Source organism: Mercurialis annua, linkage group LG1-X, assembly GCF_937616625.2.
Source record: "Mercurialis annua linkage group LG1-X, ddMerAnnu1.2, whole genome shotgun sequence".
Taxonomy (NCBI): Eukaryota; Viridiplantae; Streptophyta; class Magnoliopsida; order Malpighiales; family Euphorbiaceae; genus Mercurialis; species Mercurialis annua.
In genome coordinates, this window is record NC_065570.1 from 70,553,893 (window position 1) to 70,571,608 (window position 17,716).

Genomic DNA, 17,716 nt, shown 5'->3' on the forward strand with positions numbered 1-17,716 from the left:
AATTGAACGTATTGCTTAAAATAAATATTAGCTATATTGTCCTCTATCTGTATATGAACTCCATCATGTTAGACCTGTAATAATTCATTTAGTTATGAAGCTACCTAGCTTAGAAATCAAAGGTGTTAACTCATTCAGTATGAATTTATCCCAGTAGATTGAATGGTTCAAAATCAAATACATAAAGAAAAATGGGAACAAATAAGACATTTCCTTAATAATTGAGATAGAATTATCCATGACATGGGTTGCGATTACATTTGCTGTAACATATACACATTGCATGAATTCAATAGATGAGCCAACATAATTTGAGCCATTGACTTCTTTAGTTTGAGTAACACCATAAGACACCAATTATTATAAGAGTCATAGAAATACAATTGACAGCTCTGGACACTGACGTGATGATAAAAATCAATTCTCCTATAGCTAAATCATTTAGATAAGGAGAAAGTGATAAACAATATTAATACCTCTATCAGTTCCTTGCTCATCGTTTTTCATTAATTGAAGCTGGAGTTGATAAACAACAATTGCCCTCGGCTTCGTCATCGTATTTCATTGGCATATTCATCCATTCCATTCCTGTTTTCTAGATCGAATTAATTTCAAGACAAAGACATCACACAGTTAGAAGGCTTTGAGCAGATATGAAAGCTAGTGTGTTGGATGGAGGTGAAAGCTAGTGTGTTGGATGGAGGTGCTGCTTTTCTTTTTGGTTCAGCTTTCAATGGGCCGGCAATGTCAATGGGTCGGCAACGTCAATGATTGCGGCAAGGATAAAAACGACGGAGGTATGGTCTCTTATGAAGCAGGGGTATAAGTGTCTATTTTATATTAAAACCTGCTAATTTTGGGTTAGAAGGGAATTGTGAAAACTTTTCTATTTTATTGAGAGATTTTTGCAAAAATAAAAAAACAGAGGTAAAAACATTAGATAAGACCATAATTGAGGGATTTGTGTAAAATACCCTAGAATTAATTCGAATAATTATCATCAAAGTAATCAGTTTTGGTGACTCAAAATCAATTTAATATCCTTTGCTATATTTTTGGCATCTCTGGAAATAGCTAATAGTCCATTTCTCCCAAATCCAATAGCATAAAGACCATTTTCTCCTTTCCACTTATTCTCCAAATTTCGTTTTGGCATTCCATCATCACCAAATAGAGATTCACCATCCTGTTAATTGAATGGTAATTTCAAAATTAATATATTATAATTTTTTAAAGTAAAAAAGATTTTGGAAAGAAGCCCATGAAGTTTAATTAATTACCTTAAGCCAGTATTTCACAGTACTCTTGTAACCAGTGGCAAAAATAATGGCATCGAACTTAGTTACATCCCCATTTGTAAATCCAACCGAATTCCCACTTATGCTTGAAATTGATGGAAAAACCTAAAAACAATTCAATTTTTATTATTCACTTATATATACATACCACATAAATAACGTATAAATCTGGTATTATTTATGTCCCATCATAAAAAAAAAAGTCTAATTGATAAGAAAAATAAAATATATATTGAATCATTTAACTTATTTTCATGATAAATTAGTCCATAATTTGAAGGAGAAAAACTCATAAACTCAAAATTATGCATACACATATAAGTGATTAGAATTAGAAATTATACCTTGACTTTTCCTTGCTTAATCTTTTTAAGACAGCCAACATCAATAGTAGGGGATCGACCAGTTGTACATTTAAGATGAAATGGACCCTCTTTTGGCCTTTGAAGTCCATATTTGCTTATGTCTCCATCTTTCAATTTACAAAGCTTCATCAAAATTTTGTCTACTACTTTCACAGACAGGAACTTTATCAATTGCATCCCTATATACACTATTTCCTTACTCACAACATGTACCTTCACAAAAACGTCAACCATAATAAAACTCCTTAGATTTATTCAAATATTTGTAAAATTAATTTTAAAACATCTAACTACTATAAAAAATTGTCAGTCCGTGATGGTCAAAATTGTCGCCGCAAAGTTTTGTGACAGATTTGAGATGGAAATTGCTGTCATAAAATTTTTGACGAAACTTTTTTTTATAATTTTGTCATGAGTTTCCAAAAATCAGTCCTAAATATCCTTTATTATTCGATCACAAACAAATACTCCATTATAATTTTACCTTGTTTTTTGTAGTTACTTGAATAATAATAAATAAATTATTAAATAAATACCGGGCTACGAGCAACGATGGAAGTTCGAGCATTGAACTCAGACAAATCATACGCAATCTCCATGCCAGAATTTCCACAGCCAACCACCAAAACATCTTTCCCGGTAAATTTTCTCGCATTTACGTATTGATTTGCATGCATGTATTCTCCTCTAAACCCATCTAATCCAGCCACAGATGGAATTACTCCTTCACTATTTTCACCGGTCGCAACAATAAAAAATCTAGCATAATACACTTCATTTACATTTGAAAATGTATTTTTCACATCGATCCGCCATTTTTTACACTCACCGTCATAACTTACTGATTCAACTGAGCTATGATATCTAGGTTTAATCCCAAAATATGAAACATAATCATCAATATAAGAAATGAAACCTTTTTTAGGAACAAATGTGGGTGCATTAGATGAGTAAGACATGTAAGGAAGCTCACAAAATTGTTTTGCAATATGCAATTTTACACGATCGTACGTTCTTTTTTTCCATAAAGAAGCGTAGCAATCTTCTCGTTCTAACACGATGTTTTCGATATTAAGTCGATTTAGACATGCAGAGATTGCTAAACCTGATGGGCCAGCTCCTACAATAACTACCATGGCTTCTTCCATAATTTCTTGTAGCAGAATTTGCAAAATTAGGGTTTATAAAATAGAAAGAGAACTAAGAAGTTTTATGAGTTAGGGTTTTGTTAATTTCGTATGCTTTATAGTGAAAATGTTTAAGATATGGATTTCACTATCATCCACTAACTAGTAACAAGTTTTTGTTGAACTTTGCATGTAATTAACACTTTCTTTATATAGTAATAATTTTTCTTACCACTTTAAGATTCATATATACGTAACTTACTTTATAAGTTCGCTAATGGAGTTCAAAATTATTGTGGTAAGATGACATATGTTACTCTCTTATTAACTCTCATAACTTCTTATTAACTAATTTGGTAATATACTCTAATATGCAACTTATTTCTTAATTTGTTGTATAGTCTATGGTAAGTGCATTTTAGGTTTACAACAAAGGTGCCATTCTTGCTATAATTTTCTAAATTAAAAAGAAAATAATAATAAAATATCTGAAATTCTCAAATTATTTATCTTATTACTGGGTATTTGTTCATCTATAACTAGAGTGACTTTTTAAAGGTTAGGATTTTCACACTCCAAGTAGTGGTACACGATGAATTAATTTATATTTTTGTAGTGTGTTTATAGTGTTTTTACTGTTAATTTCGTACACAAATAATTGGTTTATATTTTTATGGTGTTTTTACACTAAAAAGAACATAAAAATACACCATAATTAATACATTATAAAAATACCATAGGAAAAACACTATAAAAATACCGCCAGAAAATAAAAAAAATAAAAAAATCTATAAAAGAAAGACGTAAAATTTAAAAAAATAAAAAAAGGTATTCTTGAATTAAAACTCTAAACAAATCACTCTAGTAAAAAAAAGGCATGACATATAAATAAGTTAAAAAAAATGATGAGGTAATTATATTTCAAAAGGAGGTACTTTAGAAAAAGTTCCTCTTTCATGTTCTCATTCATTAAAAATTGAAATGTAATTTTAGTTTCGTATTAGAATACACTTAAAATTTGATTTTATGAATGATTTTTAATTTTTATCTTCTTATGATTATACAGATAGAACCCGTAAAATGGAAAATTTTGACTATTTTAAATGGTTAAGAGGTTTAAATTTTAAATTTAGACTCAAAATTTTAAAAACCACAATAGTATGATCCGGTTTATAAATAATGCTCATGCCTCATAGACCGCTTAACCTATATATGGCCAACCCTGGAGAGAGCATATCAACATAAATGGAAAATAATTAATAATAAAGTTTTAATTTAGATATAATTCTCAAAAATATCTTATTTTTAGAAAATAATTTCAGCGGCCCACTCTTTATAAATAATTGCATCTCATATTTTTTTTTATTTTTTAAATTGTCCTTTTCATTTCAAAAATACTATTTCTGTTGCTTTTTTTAATTATTTTTGTTGGTGTATTTATAGTGTATTTATGGTGTGTTTATGGTAAATAAATGTCGGTTAAAAATATTTTTATAAATATTTTATAAAGTGAATACTGAATATAATTAGCAATTTATGACCCAAATTTTTGTAATTACTTTCTAAAAGTAGGATAGTTTGAGGACAATTTAAGCATGAAATATAAACTATCACACCTGTATATAATTCACTTCTAAAAATAGCTAATTTTATATTTATTTCTCCTAATTAAACCCGCTACTTATATATATATATGGTCTACAAAATTTTATCAGTTTATATAGTTCTGCAGATTCAGTGACAGACTGATGTCTTTGGCAATGTTCTGTGCATCAGTAGATATTCCGAGCAATCCTCTCATGGCAAACCCAGCACAATATAAGCCATTTTTTCCTTTCCAGTGGTTGGGAAAATTTCTTTTAGGCATTCCATTCTTGTTGAATAGGTCATTTTCGTCCTAAAAGAGTTAATTAAGAAAATATCAAATTAGTCTGATATTTAAATGCTAAAATACTAAGAATTTAGAGAACATTTGTGATTAGTCAATAATTAATGTACCTCAAGCCAGTCTTTCACGGTACTTTTGTATCCTGTGGCAAAGATTATAGCGTCGAATTTATTGATTCTCTCATTTGCAAACTCGATTTGATTTCCTTTAATGTTTGTTATTGAAGGAAATACCTGACAATATCGATAAACTTGTTAATTTGGATTTTAAAATTTACTTATAACAATCGAAAAAATGACACTTGAATAACTAATGAGAAATTTGATGTTGAAAATAAAATCTAGTACCTTAATTTCTCCTCTTTTGATCTTCTCAATAGCACCAACATCAATAGTAGGAGATCTACCAGTTATGGCTTTAAGATAAAATGGTCCCTCAGTCGGTCTTTTGAGTCCATATTTAGACAATTCCCCATATTTTAATTTGCATAACATCACCATCAATGGATCAACTAAGTTGCAAGGAAAGAATTTTAACAAATTCATGCCTAAAAACACCATCTCCTTGGTAACAACATGAACCTGCATAAAGGAAAAACTCTAATTAATTAAGCGTACTTCATACAAAAAAATCATTTTTTTTATTTTTCACAAATTTAACAAAAACTTTTAATTTTCAAATTGAAAAATCACTGAAATTGAGCTAAAATTACTATCAACCTTTTAAATTTGGATAAAATTGCTAAAATAAAAAGTTTTGCTTAGATTTTGTAACAAGATAAAAAGATTTGTTTTGTTTGGAACTATTAGACCAATTTATTGATTAAACTTATTGAATAAATCATATTTCACTTTCACTATGATATGAAATTAAAATCAAAATCTTCTTGGAACAAGAATAGAAAAAGTATAAATTTTAGTCTATTTATATAAAATTACGAAGAAAAAAAATTAAATACCGGACTGCGAGCGATGATGGAAGTACGAGCGCCGGAGTTCGACAAATCATAAGCGATTTCCATTCCGGAATTTCCACAACCAACAACCAAAACATCTTTGCCACAAAACTGTTTTCCATTAACATACTTACTTGAATGAATGAACTCACCATCAAAAATATCTAATCCAACAACTTTAGGAATGAACCCTTCACTATTTTCACCACTAGCAACCACAAGATGCTTAGCAAGATAAATCTCACACAAATCGAAACAATTTTCTTTCACTTCAACCCGCCAATTTTCACTCTCGTCATCATAAAACGCACGCTGAACAGATCGATTATACCTCGGATCAATTTTAAATTGAGTCACATAGTTATCCAAATAACTAACAAAAGTCGCCCTCGGTACGAATGTAGGCGTGTCTGGAGGGTATTCCATGTGAGGAAGCTCGCAAAATTGCTTACCGAGGTGTAATTTGAGCCGATCATACGCCCTTTTTTTCCATAACGAAGCATAACAATCCTCTCTTTCGAGCACAATGTTAGAGATCGATAGGCGATTGAGACATGCTGATGTGGCTAGACCAGCAGGGCCTGCACCAACTATAACTACAGTAGTATTAGTAGTATTATTGGTTTTTTCCATTAGTGTCAAGAAAATTGATGAACACACACTCAAAAATTGAATTGAATTCAAGAGAAATTTAATAGAAAAATCAATGTATTAGATTTGTTTAGACTTCATGTTTGCTGCGTATATGCATTACAATTATATATACTGACAAATGTAGCATTTTCGTATTTTCTTTTCCATGTTACTTCATTTCTTAAAATGTATTTTATTCATTATAAGTGAATAATTGTAAATATTCAATGTATCAAAATTGTGTAATCAAAAGCAGCTTTTGTCATTGGTTTAGATTTTTAGAAATATATTGTTTTCCTTTTATAGTTCTTTTGTGTAGATCCTCAATATCTACTTTACCTAATTTAGCTCAAATCTTACTATGCAATTATCAAATTGATGGTTCAGATAGACTAATGCTATATAATCCCCCTTTTTAACCCACATTCTTTAACCCATTTAACGTGTCAATAAATTAGTGAATGTATTAAAAGTTGTTTTTTGAGATATACACTTTTAGAGAGAAATTAGACGAATTAAATGATGTCACGTAAGGATGGACAATGGAGGTGGTATAAAATGGTGGGTTAAAATTTAAATAGCATTTTCCGTTCAGATATTTTAAGTCTCATTTTTTTCAAGAATTGTATCAATAAAAAAGGGGAAAAATAGCTAAAAATGGGTTTCATTTCCATTGATATCTTCTATATTATTGTAGACTAAATAATAATTTTTTCTTCTTTGTAAATATTCCTATTTTGACCTAAATAGGGTAAATTTAAGGGTTATTGACAAATTAAAATCTAATCTTTCCGGTTTGTAGCAATTCAAGAGATTCAAATTAAATCATAAATTTTAGGGTTATTGGAATTAAATTCTAATTTTTAGTTTTTTGATGTCGTTTTAGTACATATTTCATAATTTTATATTTTGTGAAAACGGCTATGGACAATCCAAATGCCAAAAATTGAAAGAATATTATGGGTGACGCGATATTTTAAACGTAGTGCTTAAATAGTATAAATGGGAAAGATTAGAATTTAATATGCAAATAATCCTAAAAATACAGAATCCGGATGAGCTGGCAGTTACTCTGCTGCTAGTTACCGGTTATCCCCGGTTATTTATTTTATCATTTCCAATATTCTTTTATACCATCAATAGTCATTTTTCTTGTCTATTATTTATCTCTCTTTATTTTCTGGTTATGCTACGAGAACAATAAATAAAACAACTAATACAGTTATAATATGTGACATTAAGACTATTTTTAATTATACTTCTAAATGCAATATTAGAGATTGGGAGAAAGAAGGGGGATTATGTGACGAAAAAAATCAATAAACTGTAGTTTAGGATAATGTTTTACGTTTTTCTTTTCTAGAGTGCCAACAGGAAAATGTACATAACGGGGGCGTCCATAATAGGCAAAGTTTAAACTCTAAATACAAATAATTACTATATATTTAGGACTTCTAATAAAAATTACATTACTTAAATTTATATAATGTACGTATTTCAGTACTAACTTTCTCCCTTTCTGTATATAAACTTAATTGATATTATAAAAATTATGAGAAAATTACGCCGCGTTACCTTTTTAAAAAATTTGTAACAATACATTTTAATTTTTTGTTGTTGTAAAAATATATATTTTTTTAAATTTTTTTAATAAAAATATGCCATTTAATTATAATCTATTAATGATCTACCGATAATCTATCATTTTTATAAAATAAAATAAAATATATTTTTACAAACATTTAATTAAGAAATACTTTTGTAAAAAAATCCAATAGTTAATTTAATTATATCCAGATATGTACTTACAAGGACTACTTGATATCAATATTAAATTCAAATCTGTCCTGTCTACATATTTAAGAATTTATTGTCTAATTAAATGTTCAAATTACATACTCTCTGTCCCTCTTTTTATAATAAAAGGTATGCTTGTGAAAAATTTATAACCTACCACTTAACAATTTGTAATTCAATATTTATACTATTTGAGGTATGATTCGTTGGTTATTTTTTTATCCTTGTCCTAAATTGATTATTAATTATAGAGCAAAGTACTTTAAAACTCCTTACATTTTTATAGAGCAAATTACTTAAAGACATTTGAGGTATATCAAAATTAACAGTTTGATACTTCTTATTTTAAAAGTTTACTTAATGGTCCCTCAGTTTTAATTCCATTAACTGAGAGATCCTTCTGTTAATTTGAGGGATCAAATCGTTTAACAGATTAAAACTCGGGTACTAAATCATTTAAAAGTGAGGGACCAAATCATTCACAAAATTAAAGGTGGAGTACCAAATTGTTTGAAAATAAGTGTTGAAATTAACGGAAGGACCTAATAGTTAACAAAATTAAAACTGAGGGACCATTAAATAGACTTTTGAAACAAGGGTACCAAACTGTTAATTATGGTATACTTCTGGAATCTTAGCGTAATTTTCTCTTTTTTATAATTCATATTTTGGACCCTCTTGTTTGTAAATCAAACGATTTGGTCCCTCAATTTTTATTCTGTCAATAATTTAGTCCCTTTGTCTATTTTTGGTGCTAGTCGACCAAGTCAAAGGACTTAGAGTAAATTAATTTCAAACTTGAGGGACCAAATCGTAGAAAAAAACAAAAGTGGAGGATTATATCGTTTCTTTAAAATTAATATTTTTTCATTTAGTTATTTGACTCGGTTGACTAACACCGAAAATAGACGGAAGGACTAAATCGTTGACGGAAACAAAAGTGAGGGAACAAATCGTTTAATTTTCAAATAAGAGTGACCAAAGTGTGAATTATAACAAATATGAGGGGCTTCAGAGTAATTTGCTCTAAATTAGATTATATATACACCCTTCAAAAGGCCTTGGGCTTTTGCTTTTCGGACTGAACCCATTAGGTTCGCTTGTTGTTATACTCGAACAACGGAAATCTAACGCCCGGTCGTAATAGTAATATATAAATACAGAACAAAAATGCCCTCCAAATCTTAAATAGTTGCAAAAATAAACTTTGGATCTAATTTATCACTAACAATTCCCAGGTATCATCTTTTGCTCTTTTATGTGTTTGTCTCTGTGTTTTGCGTAGTATTAAGTTATCGTTTCTAGATGGGTATTAATGATTTGACGGTGTTTTTTGTTTGTGGGTATTGAATTAGAGAATGGAAACAGGCGAATTTGAATATTTGTTCAAGTTATTACTCATTGGGGATTCAGGCGTAGGCAAAAGTAGTTTGCTTTTGAGTTTCACTTCCGACACTTTTGATGATCTCTCTCCGACCATTGGTAACTAACTAATTCTTGGTTTTTTGTCCTTTTATTTAATTAGATTAACACAATTTGTTTTTGTGAATCTTCACTTATGCGAATTAGGATTTTGTCAATCCATTTGTTGATTTTGTAATGCTATTGATTTGTGGAGGAGAGCTAGGTAGCACGGGCACCGACACGATGAAACAACCTTATTTTAAGGTTTTCTATGTTAAAATTGAAGTTTCATATCCCAAATGTTTCTGAATCGGGAACGTTGACTAAGTGAAGTGTCCGTGCTACCCAGGAGTAGAATCTTTTTCTTATTGTTTGTGGGATTGGTTTTTTATAAAGCACTTCAATTTTTTAGGTGTGGATTTTAAGGTACAGTATGCTACTATAGGTGGGAAAAAATTGAAGCTTGCTATCTGGGACACAGGTGGTTTAATTTTTTTTTCTTTTCATAATATGATGTCTGTTTTGAAATATTTCGTTATCGTTGATTGTACGCGTGGTTATTAACTGTAATTCTTTTTTAATTTGGAAGCTGGACAGGAGAGATTTAGGACACTTACTAGTTCTTATTATAGAGGAGCTCAAGGGATTATAATGGGTATGTACTTAGTTTCGCATATATTTCTTCTTCTTCTTCATATTGGTACCTTGTCATTGTTCAACACTTACTTATGTATGATGCTATTGTATTATTGAAGAAATAACGATGCAATATGTCATGATCCATGTTGAAGTGGCAAAATCTGCATTAATTTTTTTTAAAGCTTATCTGCACTTGGATGTGGAGACAACGTTTATTGCATAAGCTGAATCTCTTACACCCCAGTGTTTTTCTTCCTCTCAAGTATAGTGCATCTTTTTGTAGGCTAAGTGATTTATGGCACTGTGCTTGTGCTTTGATGTTATAGCTTTAAAATAATATTACAAAGTTTTGGCAGTAATTGGTAGGTTGTTATTATGTGTATCTCATGTTTGACCGACTTCAAGGTTGTTGTTTTTGGCACAGTGTATGATGTAACAAGACGAGATACGTTTACTAATCTATCTGATATATGGGCAAAAGAAATTGATCTGTATTCCACGAATCAAGATTGCATTAAAATGCTTGTTGGAAACAAAGTTGACAAGGTACGTTGCTGCAAAAGCAAAGAAATTCACATAAACTTCTTCTCTCTTGTTTAGGATGCAATGAGAATATACTACTATTTTTAATGCCATTTTTTTGCCTAAATAGGTACATCAATGCCTTTCAGCATTTATCTTTAGTTTCTATTGCGTTCTTTGCTGTTTTGTGTCTCACAATCTTGTTAGTGGATTTAACATATCCAAACATATGTTTTGCAGGAAAGTGAAATGGTTGTCACTAAAAAAGAGGGAATTGACTTTGCAAGACAATATGGATGCCTTTTTATTGAATGTAGTGCAAAAACTCGAGCCAATGTGGAGCAATGCTTTGAGGAGCTTGTTTTAAAGGTATTCGAAATTTAGCATTTTCATAGTATCAGTAAACTTTCTTTTCTGTTTAAATTTTTTGCTTTTGAAGTTATAACTCGCAGGAAACAAATCATGGCAATTATGAGTAGTTTGCACTGACAGTCTCAACTTTCTTCTCTCTCCATCATAGTGTTTTTTATTTACTATGTAACGATGAAATGCGTTAACTTTAAGTAATTTATCTCCATTTCTGTCATTTTTAGACGATGTGACAATGAACTAGACGCCTATATAGACTAAAAAGAACTATATTTTTTATCCTCGTAAAGTATGTCATGTATCAAGATCACGTGACGCAACATCACTTGCCATTTATTGTATGAAATACCAGATTCATCTTTTGCAGACTTTGTTCCTATTTTAAAATTCATAAATATAACGAGACTGGTGACAATGATTATGTATTAATATGCAGATTTTAGAATCACCGAGTCTTGTATGCGAAGGCGCAAATGGTGTGAAAAAGAACATCTTCAAACAGAAGCCTCCACAGGATGTTGCAACTAGCAGTTGCTGCTAATGACGATGCTGTAACTTCATTCTTTTACAGCTCTCTTCACTGACATAGCCTTCCGGTCTTCGACTATTCTTTCCATTATACTGTAAATTAATTACAAATCGATAACCGTTTGATGTCATTTTGTCGTCTCCCTTGGCCAAATTATGTATTTTTTTTATGCCATGGCCATGAATTTCCCATATTCCTTACTGTTCTAAACGTTACCTGTGAAAGACCATTAATTTCAGGACATGGTTCCTTTTTTCTGGTGTTATTTTTTCAGTACATGATAGCTATTGGCGCAACTTGTTTTTCCAGCACTGTAATGCATAACTTAAAACTAATGAAGACCAATGGAATAAGAATTTAATTCATTCCACCTCAAATCTAAAATTGGAATACAAGATTGAGCTATTGTGAATGGACCAACAAATTCAATTTTAATTATATCACAAACTGCAAAAGAAAACACCAACTCTACAAATTAATTATGTTGAATTAAGATTTTAATCAAAAGTTAGTTGGGGAAATGTATTTGTTGCGGGAAATCTGACTTAGTAATCATATTTGTAGTTTTTTCCTCCGTTTAAATAGCTATAAACAGGTTCTTAAGTTTGGGTTCCATATTATCTCCAAGTCTCTTCTGTATGTAGGAAAAACATATGATATCTGAATGGTTGCATATATGTAGGACTGCAATTTTGAAATGCGATTATAGCAATTCAAGTACAAAAGGAAACATAACAAGGAATATTTGAATGTCTTGTTTTTGGACATTTAGTGAAGCAGGCCGGCAACACAGTGACAAACGATGAGTCTTGTCTCTAACTATTAAGTAATAAATTGTGGGTTTGTTTGTTGCTGTTGTTGATAGAGAACAAATATAAAAATGGAAGGATCAACAACAGGAGAAGTTAGGCGGGTTCATATCATATACTTCCTCAGCATTATGGGTCACATGGAGCAACCGCATCTCATTCGGGTTCATCATCTCAATCGCACCGGAGTCTATCTGAGAGGTATAAATTTTTCATAGTAAAATGTTGATAGATGAATGCTAATTGTTGGATCAAACAGATATGAAAAGATGGATGGCCGAGTTGCGAGGAAAACAAATGCCTGCATCATTTGCTTGGTCTTACAAGAGGTTATTCTAGTTTGTAATTTGTAGTATGTTATAATAATAATAATAATAAGTCTATTTAGTTCTTAGTTTTTGGGATTCATGCAGGAGATACAAGAGTGGTTATGTGTGGCAAGATTTGATGGATGATGATCTCATTACCCCAATTTCTGATAATGAATATGTCCTCAAAGGATCACAAATTTCTTCTTATGGGGAAATCACAGAAAATGTTAAGGTTGGGGAAGAGAATCAAGTGAAAAGTTCAAGCCAAACATCCCCAAAAGCTAGCACAAAAATGTCACCTCTATTTAGTTCAGAAGGAGATGACAAGAAGAAGAGCAAAAGCTACTCAAAGATGGTGCGAAACCTCGTTACTTGTGGGGCTGTCGATACTAATGATAATGCTTTGCTTGCGTTTAACAAATCTACGACTCAACACAATGCTCGGTAACATCATTGATCTCTAAATAACTATACATATATATGTATGTTCATGTAACTAAATTATATATTTCTGATGCTTAAACTATAAATATATTAGCAGGCCGCGTTTTGATCAACGCAACACCAAACTTAATAATCCCACATGCTCGTAAGTGCATTTTTCTTTAGCATTCAACATCATTATGTAGTCTATTGCCTAAGAGTTGGAATATATAGTAAGATGAATTATTAAATAGTTTGTCCGGTTGATATGGAAATTATGCAGGCAATGCGGCAAGCGGTTCAAACCAGAGAAACTGCACATGCACATGCAGTCCTGCAAGGGAATGAAAGCTTCTGCAAAGAAAAAAACTCATTCAATGAATCAGCTCATATCTATATCATGAACAACTATACAACTACATTTTTCAATGAACAGCTTCAAAACAGTGCCTGCACAACAATAGATCGGCAACTTCAGCTTATATCCCAAATTTGTATATTGTGAATGAGAGAAAGCTGCTGCAAATCAAATTTGTATATTGTTAATGAGAGAACTGCAAATCAAATTTAGTTTGCTAAAACCAACCTATGTCTTTATCTATATACAAAAATAATAATGGGTTATATCTAATTTGATCACCTAATTTAAAGTTATATATTTATTTACTAATTAATTACAAATTTATACTATTCATTTGATTATCAAAAGGTGGAATATAATTATAAGTATGAACTCTATATAATAAACTAAACAAATAATTATAATTATAAATTAAGTACTATTTAATGTATAAATTATGCTGATAGTCAATATTAATGTGGAACTACTATTGCATTGTTTATAAAATTTCAGAATTTAATTACTAATTAGGCCAACATGTCATATATTTTTCTTTAACAGAGATAGATAAAAACAAAATACAAAGCAAGAAGAAAAACCAAAAGAACAGCAACAAAAGTTAATGTTCTCTCATACAACGTTTGATAATTAGTAATTAAATATGATACAGTTGAAATAAGGAAAAGGTTATTTTTATTTGAGAATTATTCTAAAATTAACTACTTACTTTATTCTTAGTAATTTAAGATTCATTAAGTTTATGATTTCTTACGGATACTTGCCGTTGCAACTGCTTACTTTTTTTGGTGATACTTTATTTTTGGTGACGAAGAGTGTCTTTTTACGGATACTTAAGATTCATTAAGTTTTGATACTTTATTTTTGGAGACGAAGAGCGTCTTTTTACGGATATTTGCCGTTGCAACACCCTGCACCAAAAAAGACACTCTTCGTCACCAAAAACAAAAAAATACAATATACTCATTATCAAATAAAGGATTAAAAAACACTATTACAAAAAAATTAACGATTTTTTTGGTATTAATCAATTTTTGTAATTTTAACCGAAAAATGATGATTATTTTTAGGCTTAATTCCTTAAAAAACCCTCACCTTACATTTTTTCTTCGTTTATACTATGACCTTGTAAAAACACCATTTATACCCAATTTTGGGTTTTTATGTTTCATCACTACCCAAAAGTATTAAATTGTACTCTTTTTATTTGGAAAAGATTTTAAACATACTTTTTTTATTTTAAAAAATATAAATAAATCCTTAAACTTAAAAAATAATCAAATACATTCAAATAATTAATTAATTAATTAATTTTTTTAATTTTATAAAATAAAAAAAATAAAAAAAATTATTATTATTTTTAATTTTTTTGTCGAAAATATTCTTAAAAAAATTAAAAAAATTCGGAAATACTTTTGAAAAAAATTAAAAAAATAAAAAAAAAATCGGAAATACTTTTAAAAAAATTAAAAATATATATTATTATTTTTAATTTTTTGAAGAAGATGATATTTTTGTATTAATAACATTAATATCTAATTAGTATATAAGTTAAAAATGAAAGATTGTTTTAAACTCTTTTTCAAATGAAAAGAGTACAATTTAATACTTTTGGATAGAGATGAAACATAAAAATTCAAAATTGGGTATAAATGGTGTTTTTACAAGGTCAGGGTATAAACGAAAAGAAATGTTAGGTGGTTTTTTTTTATGGAATTAAGCCTTATTTTTAAACATTAAAGCGAATATAAAACAATTAAGTAGATGCTCATGCCTTGCGGTGGTGAAATTTGATTATTTCATAATTTTTTAACAATATTTTTTATTTGGACATGGAAATAGAAAGCCATCAATATATGGATCTCAAACAAACAATCAAAGACCATCCCCCACCCACTCATATTTAATTTAAGACCATCTCTATCTAACCCATATCAATATAAATTTTAAATTTTAAAATTTATTTTTTCACTTCAACCGATACTCAATACTTAACCAATCATAAGATTCATAAATAGTAAATCCATTTTATATTTTGATTAATTAATTTTTTAATTTCCAATTATAATTTATATAGTTAACTTTCTAATATTCATTTTAGTCAAAATTTTCTTTCAATACTAATTAAAAATTTAAAAATTTAGTTCAAAACATTTTTATTAGTAAAGATATAATAAATAAATATAATATATTTTAATAAAAATTTAAATAATATAATATTTTATTTAAACATAAAATTACATTACATATGTCATATTTTTTGTAATCTATTATTTTAATTTTAATTTTAATTGATGGAGTCTGTCTTCTGATCCGGTGGATTAACATGCAAAATAGAGTAGAAGCTAACAGGACGGTGGTTGTCCGATTAACTCTCCGATGCTAAAGTCGGTATTGAGCTTTGAGCAGCGTTTTGAGTTTATGAATGCAATTGTTTGTTTAGACATACCTCCAGCTTTTTATATAGTGGTTGAATGTATACCTTATAGACTTGAAATAGAAAAGTGAATCCTATTTGTAGGGTTTGACCCTAATTAGGAATGTGATTACATATTCAAACGAGAGTCTTATTCATGAATATCTTTTTAAATAGTCTCATCTTTCTAAATTAGAGTTTGTAAATAGAAAAGATTTTCATAGATCTGGTCGATTGACCGAATCCCTAGGTCGAAGTGCTTCATACGAGTCTTCAGGGGATTCACCCTTATCTTTATAGATTGAAATATTATTCCAGTTAAAGGCAAATTTCATGGATTCAGTTGTTAATTTCATCTGACTTAGGCTTTTGGCCGAAAGTCCTATATCAACTGGGGATGGATCTCCTGCGACTCGGCTTCATATCACTAATGATAGAATTCGGAATCTATATATCATTAATCATTATAATTTTAATCATTAATCACTTTAATTTTTATTTTATAATTATATATTAAATAATATTAGATAATTAAAAATTAAGTATATTAATTTAATATTATTTGAGCATAATCAAATATATTAATAAATGAGAATGTGTGTGTTTTTAAAAATATAAAAATTGGTGTAAAATGATAAATGTTTAAAATATAATAATATTAAATTTAAAAAAGAGTATTATTTTAGTGTGAAATATAGGATAATGAGTTGGAATAAAATATTATAAAAAACTTAAAATAGCTTGAATTTTACATTAGTTTTAGATTTTGGGTTAAAGAACTAAACCAACTTTTTTCCATTGTAATTTATTCCGATAATTTTTAAATATTTCATTGTAATTGATAATCTTTATTTACATAATATGCTATTTTTAATATTTTTTTAATTTTTTAATTAAAATATAATATATTTAAAATGAAATGAAATAAAAATGATAAAATGAAATTACATTTTATTTAGTAAATTATTTTAAATGTGGTTTGTCGACACAAGATTGTCAATTAAGTTGCGATAAGTAATAATAACATTAAATTGTTAAATGGAACTTTCTCTTTCTCCCTCTAAGAAATAACACTCTTTCCCTTCTCTCTAAATACTTTTCAAATCTTTTAGTTTGAGGAGGTGGTTTTTCGGTCAGTTTGGCCGAAAAACCACCTCTCCTCCACCACCTTTTCTTTTTATTTTATTTTATTTTAGTTTGTTTCAATAATTACTCCATAATTGGTGTAAGTTGTGTTCTTTTGTGTGTTCAATTTTAAAAACACTTAAAAACATGTTTGATTTTTTTATTTTTTTGAGTTGCATGTTAAGGTTCTATGGTCCAAACATAATTTTTTGAAGTCTTTTTAGCTTACATATCAAAAATATTTATTTTTCTTAAAATCCATTAACCTTTAAGTATTGGGAAAAGGGTCATTTATGCCCCTATGGTTTATCTCCAGGATCAATTAAGCCCTCAACGTTCGGAAAGGTTCAAATATGCCCTCAATGTCTTAAAATATTGACAACCAGGCCCCTAATTTTGACGCATAAATGAAACGTTAGGGGCCTAGTTGTCCAAATCGGGGGCCTGATTGTTCATTTTCTAAGACGTTAGGGGCATATTTGAACCTTATTGTACGTTGAGGGCTTATTTGATCCTAATGTCAAACCTTAAGGGCATAAATGACCCTTTTCCCTTAAGTATTGGAGTTTTTCTACAATATTATATTGTTTGTTGTTTATTTTTATATTGGTAAATCTTTATCTTTTAGATATTCTTAAAAAACATAGTTGCAAAGATTAATACCTTAAAGATTCAAACGATTTCTTGGTATAATCGATTAAATTTCAAATTAAGACACTCGCACCGGAATTTAGTTTCGTGTTGGATG

General features: G+C 29.2%; 4 protein-coding genes across 6 annotated transcripts; 2 read left to right on the forward strand and 2 right to left on the reverse strand.

Annotated features, from left to right (window-relative positions):
* Window positions 1–1,009: 1,009 nt before the first annotated feature.
* LOC126675629 (probable indole-3-pyruvate monooxygenase YUCCA11) lies at window positions 1,010–2,813 on the reverse strand. The gene is made up of 4 exons (XM_050370225.1): window positions 2,200–2,813; window positions 1,643–1,876; window positions 1,281–1,403; window positions 1,010–1,186 (listed from the first exon to the last, which is right to left on the reverse strand). Exons 1-4 carry the CDS (start codon window positions 2,809–2,811, stop codon window positions 1,010–1,012), a joined length of 1,146 nt encoding a protein of 381 aa, XP_050226182.1. The 5' UTR covers window positions 2,812–2,813.
* Window positions 2,814–4,483: 1,670 nt separating this feature from the next.
* On the reverse strand, window positions 4,484–6,266 carry LOC126678244 (probable indole-3-pyruvate monooxygenase YUCCA11). Its single transcript, XM_050373149.1, has 4 exons — window positions 5,637–6,266; window positions 5,026–5,259; window positions 4,789–4,911; window positions 4,484–4,687 (listed from the first exon to the last, which is right to left on the reverse strand). The coding sequence occupies exons 1-4, from the start codon at window positions 6,264–6,266 to the stop codon at window positions 4,502–4,504; spliced, it is 1,173 nt and encodes a 390-aa protein (XP_050229106.1). The 3' UTR covers window positions 4,484–4,501.
* Window positions 6,267–9,191: 2,925 nt separating this feature from the next.
* On the forward strand, window positions 9,192–11,779 carry LOC126679074 (ras-related protein RABC1). The gene is made up of 7 exons (XM_050374013.1): window positions 9,192–9,301; window positions 9,419–9,545; window positions 9,880–9,948; window positions 10,057–10,122; window positions 10,531–10,652; window positions 10,869–10,997; window positions 11,434–11,779. The coding sequence occupies exons 2-7, from the start codon at window positions 9,422–9,424 to the stop codon at window positions 11,536–11,538; spliced, it is 615 nt and encodes a 204-aa protein (XP_050229970.1). The 5' UTR covers window positions 9,192–9,301; window positions 9,419–9,421; the 3' UTR covers window positions 11,539–11,779.
* Window positions 11,780–12,032: 253 nt separating this feature from the next.
* Window positions 12,033–13,650, forward strand: LOC126679052 (protein SOSEKI 1). 3 transcript variants are annotated; one of them, XM_050373991.2, is made up of 5 exons: window positions 12,033–12,536; window positions 12,595–12,664; window positions 12,749–13,090; window positions 13,185–13,235; window positions 13,353–13,650. In XM_050373991.2, exons 1-5 carry the CDS (start codon window positions 12,407–12,409, stop codon window positions 13,471–13,473), a joined length of 714 nt encoding a protein of 237 aa, XP_050229948.1. In that variant the 5' UTR covers window positions 12,033–12,406; the 3' UTR covers window positions 13,474–13,650. The 3 variants fall into 3 exon arrangements, with proteins under 3 accessions (XP_050229948.1, XP_050229962.1, XP_050229955.1); XM_050373998.2 differs by having other exon boundaries at window positions 12,046–12,536; window positions 13,188–13,235; XM_050374005.2 differs by lacking the exon at window positions 13,185–13,235 and having other exon boundaries at window positions 12,035–12,536.
* The last annotated feature ends 4,066 nt before the right edge of the window (window positions 13,651–17,716 follow it).

Coding starts and splice junctions, on each gene's coding strand:
- LOC126678244 (XM_050373149.1), bottom strand. CDS start 6,266: ATGGAAAAAACCAATAATACTACTAATACTACTGTAGTTATAGTTGGT. Junction 5,260..5,636: donor CCATCATCGCTCGCAGTCCG/GTATTTAATTTT, acceptor TCCTTTATGCAG/GTTCATGTTGTTACCAAGGA. Junction 4,912..5,025: donor TCAAAAGAGGAGAAATTAAG/GTACTAGATTTT, acceptor CGATATTGTCAG/GTATTTCCTTCAATAACAAA.
- LOC126679052 (XM_050373991.2), top strand. CDS start 12,407: ATGGAAGGATCAACAACAGGAGAAGTTAGGCGGGTTCATATCATATAC. Junction 12,665..12,748: donor TTTGCTTGGTCTTACAAGAG/GTTATTCTAGTT, acceptor GGATTCATGCAG/GAGATACAAGAGTGGTTATG. Junction 13,236..13,352: donor CTTAATAATCCCACATGCTC/GTAAGTGCATTT, acceptor GAAATTATGCAG/GCAATGCGGCAAGCGGTTCA.
- LOC126675629 (XM_050370225.1), bottom strand. CDS start 2,811: ATGGAAGAAGCCATGGTAGTTATTGTAGGAGCTGGCCCATCAGGTTTA. Junction 1,404..1,642: donor TTAAGCAAGGAAAAGTCAAG/GTATAATTTCTA, acceptor AATTGTTTTTAG/GTTTTTCCATCAATTTCAAG. Junction 1,187..1,280: donor CTGTGAAATACTGGCTTAAG/GTAATTAATTAA, acceptor TTCAATTAACAG/GATGGTGAATCTCTATTTGG.
- LOC126679074 (XM_050374013.1), top strand. CDS start 9,422: ATGGAAACAGGCGAATTTGAATATTTGTTCAAGTTATTACTCATTGGG. Junction 10,123..10,530: donor AGCTCAAGGGATTATAATGG/GTATGTACTTAG, acceptor TTTTTGGCACAG/TGTATGATGTAACAAGACGA. Junction 10,653..10,868: donor TTGGAAACAAAGTTGACAAG/GTACGTTGCTGC, acceptor TATGTTTTGCAG/GAAAGTGAAATGGTTGTCAC.